At 42.2% G+C, this 9043-nt stretch overlaps 2 protein-coding genes across 5 annotated transcripts in view; one reads left to right on the forward strand and one right to left on the reverse strand.

Moving 5' to 3' along the window:
- The window catches only part of SEC24D (SEC24 homolog D, COPII coat complex component), a 107464-nt gene extending 101410 nt beyond the window's left edge, over window positions 1–6054 (reverse strand). For 3 of the 4 annotated variants that reach the window (XM_032333285.1, XM_032333284.1, XM_032333282.1), the window contains exons 1-2: window positions 3563–3677; window positions 1224–1382 (exon numbers count right to left, since the gene is read on the reverse strand). In XM_032333285.1, the coding sequence (XP_032189176.1) occupies window positions 1224–1341 (118 nt within the window). In that variant the 5' untranslated portion in view covers window positions 1342–1382; window positions 3563–3677. Of the gene's footprint in view, window positions 1–1223; window positions 1383–3562; window positions 3678–5950 lie in introns of those variants that run through there. The other variant, XM_032333283.1, reaches the window with a different exon arrangement.
- On the forward strand, window positions 2997–5539 carry LOC116582266 (translation initiation factor IF-2-like). The gene is made up of 4 exons (XM_032329698.1): window positions 2997–3123; window positions 3228–3451; window positions 3511–4680; window positions 5164–5539. Exons 1-3 carry the CDS (start codon window positions 2997–2999, stop codon window positions 4186–4188), a joined length of 1029 nt encoding a protein of 342 aa, XP_032185589.1. The 3' UTR covers window positions 4189–4680; window positions 5164–5539.
- Window positions 6055–9043: the final 2989 nt, after the last annotated feature.

Here is a 9043-nt window from a genome sequence, read left to right on the forward strand (position 1 = left end):
GTATTATGGGGAAGACTGGTTTTGGACAAAAGGAGGATGCTTCATCTGAAGGTTTTTTAAATTAGCAACCTACTAAAGCACAAGGCTGATTTAGTCTTAGGGCTAAAGGAAATTAGTCCCAGTCTCAGAGCATCTTCTGCAATAAACTGTGTGTGTGGTTGCTACAACCAGCCTCACCACAGGGCTTTCCTTGCCCCTCAGTGGCTCCGCACTCCATACATGCTATCCGGCAGAGCCCAGATCCTACATATCTGAGTCAGTCCTCATAAGCCCCCCAAAATACTAATTCATATACAGCCAATTTCCACCAATGATTTGAGTTGAATTCCTCAGCATTCTCTCAGAATTCCCAAGAACTATCTTACACAAATATTTTTAGTAAATTTGGGACCATTAGACCTGAAACAAGCTCTTATTTGCTTCCCTCCAACCTTGAAATGCGGTCCCTCCGAGCAGCCCCTTGATAAATGTGGTCTTATGGCGCCAACAGCAATGGAGTGGTAGTCCTACAATATCGTTTAATAATGAGTTCAAGGTAAGGCCATGTTTTTCTTGTTATCATCATGGAGGAATCTTTGGTACATGAATCGAATCGTATTTTTCCAATTTCAAACCTGATTTTTTAATCTTATTGCCAAAACATATAAAATACACACACATGTATATGTATATACATACAATGTATAGTATATATATTTATATACATTTAATTTGGTTTCTTTGGTTTCTTACTACATTTTCAAATAACCTTGCACCACTGACTAGTAGCAAGAACAAGTCTAATGGTAAAAACAAAACACTCAGGAAGCTTCTTTTTTTTTTTTTTATTTGACAGAGAGAAATCACAAGTAGATGGAGAGGCAGGCAGAGAGAGAGAGAGAAGCAGGCTCCCTGTCGAGCAGAGAGCCCGATGCGGGACTCGATCCCAGGACCCTGAGATCATGACCTGAGCCGAAGGCAGCGGCTTAACCCACTGAGCCACCCAGGCACCCAGGAAGCTTCTTTTTTTTAATCTATATTTAAAAACCAAACTAGTCATATTCCAAGCAATAGCCAAACTGATGATGTAGGCTTCTTCCATAAGAGACTTCTCCAATAAGCCTATACACTCAAACCACAGCATCACATAATGACCATTCAACACTTCTAAAGCTGCTCTTTCAGAATATGTCTCTGAGCCTGAGAATCAATAATCACATGCAAGTCAAAATAATGCACTTTACCTGGTGGAGAACCTGCATGAGATGGGTCCCCATAGTGTCCGTAATGGGGTGGAGAAAGGCCTATTCCAGGCTGGGCCTGAGAATAGGGGGGTGTAGCCACATATCCTTGTTGACTCATTATGAAAATATCATTCCAAGGGATAGCTTTACAAAAGAACTCTGCAACAGAAGGAAAAAAAAATGTCAACAAGAGAGTTTGAGTTACTTAACGCTATTCAAAATATGAACACTGCTAATAAATATTTATAATGGTTTGAGAAAAATATCAGGTGTGAGAGACATCTTCATATCATACAACACACCATATTATCTTCTAAAAAGGCTCTAATCATAGCTCTATGGAACTCAGTAACTCAATTCTATAGGCAAGTTCTCAGGCACAAAATCTAAATAACAACTGCCAATCACTTTTCCACTGAAAGAATGAACTATTTCCAAGATAGTCTCTCATAATGTATCCACTATTTTTGTGCCTTTGGTTTCCATGGCCCCGTTTCAGAACAAGCATGCCAATAGCAATAATCACAAGTCATTCAATTGACTGACCAGCAAAGCTGCCAGTAGTCTGCGATCAGATGTTTCAGGACTTGGGTCATTTCAGTGCTATCCTAATTAGTAATTTTAGTCAGGCAGCTAGGATAAAGAGAAAATCAAAAGTCCAACAAATACAGCAGAAGATAAAGAAGTTGGTAATGGACTTATTTTATGAGTCACAAAATGTCTAAGCCAGGTTGCAGCCTGCAAACATTTGAGAATTATCAGTGGTTTCTCATTCAAAGATGACAGACTCTCTTTCTAATTTAAATATCACACCTCTAAGAACATATACACATATATTTAAGGAAAGAAGGGGAAAAAAGCAATTTCATATATGTTCAGCCATACGCACACACCTCACCGTACAACATACCCATCTTGATTCTACTCAGAAGCAAGACATTGATTTGTTTTAAATTTACCATTTCTCCAGGTTTCACAAAATAAGACACATTTCATAAAACTATGCTCAAAGAATTTTTATAATGAAAAAAAAAAAAAAAAAGCTCTGAATCCTGGTAAAGGAAGTAGTTTTTCACTACAAATCTACCAACACCTAGCTGTCTGACATGGAATAAGGTGAAGAACCTCTTTGGGCCTCAGTTCCCTCTTAGAAAATGAAGCTTCTAAAGGCTTTGCAGACATAAAACACTGATCCTACAGTTTCTCTCCAGTTTCTTCATCCGGCATAGGAATATCTTCCTTTTGTTGTTTTAGGATGCTACCTTTTAAGGTAAAAGTTGGGGGATACCTGCTAAGACTTGAAACAGATCTATATTCAGGAAATCTCATTCTTCATTTGGTTTCATTTTCCTATTAAACGCTGAAGTTTCCAAAATTAAAAGGAAATGTTATAAGGTTATCTTCTTCTTGGAAGGAGAGAACTAAAGAGAGGATAGGCAAAAGCCTGCCGGTCCACTTTGTTCCTGACAACAATTTTACCCTCCTCCCACTTCAGCAGAGAGAGACGTGGCAGCCCGAGCTTTGGTCAAGCTCATCCAACCAGGCAGACACATTTAGGAAGTCAGCAGGAGCACACACCTACGTAGCAGCCTGTTGCTGAGTGACGGAGAGGAAAGGCAGGGATGTTCACTCCAAGCAGCAGGAAGCAAGCAGTCGGGTCCCTCTTAACTGGTCCTGACAGGAATTTGCTTCCTCATGCAACCCAGTTTGCCACGTCAAACTTCCTCACACAGCACCAAGTTACAGAAACCTGACTCAGCTTCAAGCGGCGACATGGCACAAAGCCACTTGGCAAGAGCAGGCCTAGGATCAAAATCTGGGGAGCTTCCATCACAGAACAAGCCCCAGGCCACTGTCACTGGACAAGGAGAGCCAAGGTGTGCTTCTCACCCTGGACCAAGTTCGGATCCGGACAAATTGGTTTCGCTATCAGATAGGATGTCCCGAAGCTTGAAGATACAGTTGCCATTTCTACTCTATTTCCAATATTGCCTACCTCCGAAGAGGAAATTAAGTTGATACAGAGACAAGAAAACCGCTGGCCGTGCCGCTGGAATATTGTGGCTGCTGAGGACCCTAACCACGCAGTTCCAGCATCCCAAGACAAAAAGATGGGGGCGGGGGCGGGTAAAAGAATGCCCACGCCCACCCACCCCACCCCCATTATTAAACTGCACGAAAAGGCTAAAGGAGCAAAGTATGAGGTCTCCTCCGCCGACCTGCCACAGGTGAGCATCCAGCCTCTCGCCAACGCCCATCCTAGGCCGGGCACTGCACCCCACTCTAGCTGTGGCTGGGGAGGGGCTGTCCCGCCAGAGCCCGGCAGGGTGAGGCATTACCTGGTCGGCTCCCGCACGCCGCTGGACTTCCGAGAGCCTGCGCTCAGCTCCTAGCGCCGGGTGCCCCCGCTGACCCAGCTCCCGCTGCGGCCGCTCGTCCCACCGCGCCTTTGCCCAGGCCCGGTGTCCCCACAGTCTGGTCTCGCTCACAGAGTTGCAGCCGGGCTGGGAACTGCCACGTCAAACACTCTCCCGGCTGCGCGCCCCCAGCGCCGGGGCTCAGACCAGCTGCCGCGCTCCCGCCGGCGCACGCGCACAGACCCGACCGGGTGGGGCGGGGCGGGGCGGGGCCGGACCGGGGGCGGGGCCGGGCCCGGAGCGCGGCGAGCGTATTGGCCGCCCATCCTTCCCTTCCCCCCGCCCCATTCGCTTCTTCCCGTCCGTTCTGTTTGTTTTCCTACAACAGGTCAAAAATTTTTAACGCTGTTGTTAAATCAGAGCAGTTTTCACAGTGGATCCCCGCAGGAAGGCGGGAGTGCTTAATGAGGGTTCATTCATTCTTTCATTCAACAGGTTGCGGCTTCAGCTATTCATCCATTACATATTACATAACTGTGATATTCCAGGTGTTGCTTGCGGATACGGGAAGGTACATGATTCAAGACCCCGAGGGGATTAGCATTTAAAGGCGAATCTGGAACTTAAAGGCGAATCTGGCACGTGTACACGAACAATTTGATGACGTATGTGTACAATGCTCTACAGAGGAAGGAACGCCCAAGGCAGCCTAGCAACGTGTAAAATAGGAAGGAAAAGATGTCCCAACTGAAAAGTATGGGAAGGAATGTCTTCACTGAATCTGAAATTGCTAGACGTCTGTGTATTCCTTATAGGAATGCCTACAGATTGATTGTGAAGGAGGATGACTGAACCCATCCCAAACAGGGGTCAACACGTGTATAGAGACTCAGTGTTTAGCTCACTGTATTGTGAGGAACCACTGAGAAAGGCAGCATGTGTGACAGCTGGAACTTTACTACTTTTCTCTATCTAGCCTTAAAAACTAGGACCATCTGGCTGGTTTCTCACAATGCCCCACTCCTGGATAGATAGACCTTCAACCAACTCTAGGTTTGGCATAGCTACCACTTTGCTCCAACTTACAAAAGCAAAACCAGGTCAGTGTTTTGTTTCCAAAATACACTTTCTTCTGGAACTCCTGGGTGGCTCAGTCAGTTAAGTGTCTGCCATCGGCTCAGGTCATGATCCTAGGGTGCTGGGATCAAGTTTCACATCAGTCAGTCTCCTTACTCAGCGCAGAGTCTGCTTTCCCCTCTCCGTCAGCCTGCTTCTCCCCCTGTTTGTGCTCGCTCCCTCTCTCTGTGTGTGTCAAATAAAATATTTTAAAATACATACATATATATGTATATATATACATATACATACATACATATATATATATATATATATACACTTTCTTCTGGGACACAAGAAGATTAAAAAAATACTTGACAAATCCCTTTACTGACAAAATCCCTGGGCAAAAATTGCATGGGGATGATACTATGGCTGAAATGCTACAGTAGTTTTGCAGGTATTTTAAGTTATTCCAGCATGGTGAAGACCTAATGGTCACCTTTCCCCCTTCTCCTTTTTTACAGTTTTAAGGTGTGGTGCCTGGCCTACATCCAGCTTCAACACTGGTCAGATTTGAGAATCCACAGTGAAAAAATTGTTTTAAATTTGTTTCTTCTTTCTCAGTATAATGAAAATGTTTGATGGAGTTTAAGAAGCTCTGGTCTGTGTTAAAGCAGCACAGCTTGTAAGAGCAAAAAAAAAAAAGTTGTTATAGCACAGTTATGTCACAATGTAGGAGAGAGTAGTCACTTGGAGATAGGAACACTATGCAATTAGCTAGTTAGCTTGTTGTCTCTATAAAACCACAGAGTCTGAGTTTGTAAATTCTTTCTTACCTCTTGTTCAGGGGCACCAGGACAAATATTTGTAATCTCAGTTCTAAGACAGTGTTGAATTCCTAAATATTTAAAGTTGGAAGGGATTAGAACTATAGATAACTCAATATTCAGTGAGGATGGAATTCAACTTTATAGATTAAAAAGACGAATTTCAAAATAATGAAAATAACTTACTAGTCTTTTAGTTGGAAGTCATGCCTTCTGATTTTAATTTCAAAGCATTTTTACCTCATTTTTCTTCCTCTTAATATGACTCTGATTAACTCTAGTAAATTATTTTGCCTTTCTCTCCTATATCTGCCTTATATTTAAGCTTTCAAATAAATACAATATTAATAGACCATACAGCTCCACCAGTAATTAGAGTTAGTAATCACAAATTTCATTGTCTTATAAAATAGACTTCTAGTTTCAGTCCTGCTTCCCTTCTTGTGACCTTAAGTAACAAACCCTTTAGTGACTAATTTCTGACCTTATTCTTGCGGTAGGGTTGCTGAGTCTTAGCAGACAGGTAGGTTAGCCTGGATTCCCGACCTTCCTTGGTCCGACCTATCCCACTGCCACCTTATGCCAGCCTCTGATGTTCCATGTATAATTAACACTATGTGGTCACCTTGGTAACCATATACTAATTGAAAGGTGAAGTCACAGGGAATGTCCATGTGCTGGGGTTCTGTGCTCTTTATGGTCTTTCTGTTCCGACTTTATATTTATTTTATGTTTTAAGTAATCTCTGTGGCCAATGTGGAGCTTGAACTCACAGCCCTGAGATTAAGAGTCACATACTCCACTAACTGAGCCAGCCAGGCCCCGCTCTGTTCTAACTTTGAAAGGAAATGAAAGAAGAGAACAACTGCACAAGACTATATAGAAAGAAAATGAATTTCCAGACAATACTCAGGGTTCTTTCTGATATGTATGTTTTGGAAGAAAAGAACTATGATGCTCTAAGCATTTATTTTTCAATTTTTAAAATAATTTATATATTTGAGAGAGAGAGAGCAGAGTGGTGGGGGTGACAGAGGAAGGGGGAGAGAAAGAATCTCATAGACTCCCACTGAGTGTGGATCCCAATGCTGGGCTAGTTCCATCAACCCTGAGATCAAGACCTGAGCCAAAACCAGGAGTTGGACACCCAACGAACTGAGTCACCTGGCACCTTTCTCTCTGATTATTTATGTAACTTATGTTTGGTTCAAAAGCTACATTTTGAAGAGGGTTTATTTTTTTTAAAAGATTTTATTTTTTTTCATTTTTCATTTTTTATTTTTTATAAACATATATTTTTATCACCAGGGGTACAGGTCTGTTAATCACCAGGTTTACACACTTCACAGCACTCACCAAAGCACATACCCTCCCCAATGTCCATAATCCCACCCCCTTCTCCCAAACCCCCTCCCCCCAGCAACCCTCAGTTTGTTTTGTGAGATTAAGAGTCACTTATGGTTTGTCTCCCTCCCAATCCCATCTTGTTTCATTGATTCTTCTCCTACCCACTTAAGCCCCAAAGAACAAATAATCCAATCAAGAAATGGGCAGAGGACATGAACAGACATTTCTGCAAAAAAGACATCCAGATGGCCAACAGACACATGAAAAAGTGCTCCATATCACTCGGCATCAGGGAAATACAAATCAAAACCACAATGAGATATCACCTCACACCAGTCAGAATGGCTAAAATCAACAAGTCAGGAAATGACAGATGCTGGCGAGGATGCGGAGAAAGGGGAACCCTCCTACACTGTTGGTGGGAATGCAAGCTGGTGCAGCCACTCTGGAAAACAGCATGGAGGTTCCTCAAAATGTTGAAAATAGAACTGCCCTATGACCCAGCAATTGCACTATTGGGTATTTACCCTAAAGATACAAACATAGTGATCCAAAGGGGCACGTGCACCCGAATGTTTATAGCAGCAATGTCCACAATAGCCAAACTATGGAGAGAACCTAGATGTCCATCAACAGATGAATGGACCAAGAAGATGTGGTATATATACACAATGGAATACTATGCAGCCAACAAACGAAATGAAATCTTGCCATTTGCAACAACATGGATGGAACTAGAGCGTATCATGCTTAGCGAAATAAGTCAAGCAGAGAAAGACAACTATCATATGGTCTCCCTGATATGAGATTTTATTTATTTATTTGACAGACAGAGATCACAAGTAGGCAGAGAGGCAGGCAGAGAGAGAGAGGGAAGCAGGCCTCTCACTGAGCAGAGAGCCCAATGCGGGGCTTGATCCCAGGACCATGAGATCGTGATCTGAACTGAAAGCAGAGGCTTTAACCCACTGAGCCGCCCAGGTGCCCCAAGAGGGTTTATATTTTAAATAATTGAAATACCCGGGGCACCTGGGTGGCTCAGTGGGTTAAAGCTTCTGCCTTCGGCTCAGGTCATGATCCCAGGGTCCTGGGATCAAGCCCCACGTTGGGAATCTCTGCTCAGCGGGGAGCCTGCTTCCCTTCCTTTCTCTCTGCCTGCCTCTCTGCCTACCTGTGATCTCTGTCTGTCAAATAAATGAATAAAATCTTTTTAAAAAATTGAAATAACCAAGACTTGGACTATGTTAAATATCTGAAAGCACAGTAAATAAGGCCAAGTTAAATGGTAGTGGGGAAAAGGGTATATGGTAGACTAAGTTGAGAAAAAAACAGTAACAGTAATAATACAGTTCAAGTGTTCAACAAGCCTCTACACCAAGGTGTACAAGGCCCTACACAAGGTGTTTCTGGAATTACTTTTTTCTCTCTCTTTTTTTGAAATCACAGCTTTATTGAGACATGATTAATAAATTCATCCATTTAAAGTATATGATCCACTGATTTTTAGTATGTTTGCAGAGCTATATAGCCATCACCACAATCAATTTTAGAATATTTTCATCCCTCCCGGGATAGATCCTGCCCATTAGGAATCACTCCCCTTTCTCCCCTACTCTCCCATCCTACAGCCCTAGGCAACCTAGTAGACCTAGGTCTACTCTTTATCTGTACAGGTTTCCTATTCTGGATACTTCATTTAAATGGAATCCTACAATATGTAATCCTTTGTGATTATCCTTTCACTTAACATAATATTTTCAAGGTTCACCCATGATGCAGTATGTATCAGTACTTCTTATTGCCAAACAATACTCATTGTAGGGATATAGCACATTTCATTATCCATTCATCATTTGATGGGCAGTTAGGTTGCTTCCCCTTTTGAGCTGTTATGAACAATGTTGCCATGAACATTCATGTTCAAATTCTTGTTTAGATATATGTTTTTATTTTTCTTGGGAATTTCAAATAAGCAATGTGATGTCAAAAAAAAAAAAAACAGTGTGGTTACAAAGACTGTGCTCTTAGCAATTAGGTAATGTTGCCACTCTGTGTGAGATTTTATTTTTAAAATAAAATAGGCAATGTTACCTACCCCCAAAAGACAACAACAAACTAACTAAAACTGAAATCTCTGGTGACAGCGTAACTTACCAAAACCAATTCTAGGAGAAATTTTTTAAAGTTAAATATAAAGTTACAACACCACGCTTTAATATTTAAATTAAAA

The sequence above is a fragment of the Mustela erminea genome, chromosome 2 (genome assembly GCF_009829155.1).
Source record: "Mustela erminea isolate mMusErm1 chromosome 2, mMusErm1.Pri, whole genome shotgun sequence".
NCBI lineage: Eukaryota > Metazoa > Chordata > Mammalia > Carnivora > Mustelidae > Mustela > Mustela erminea.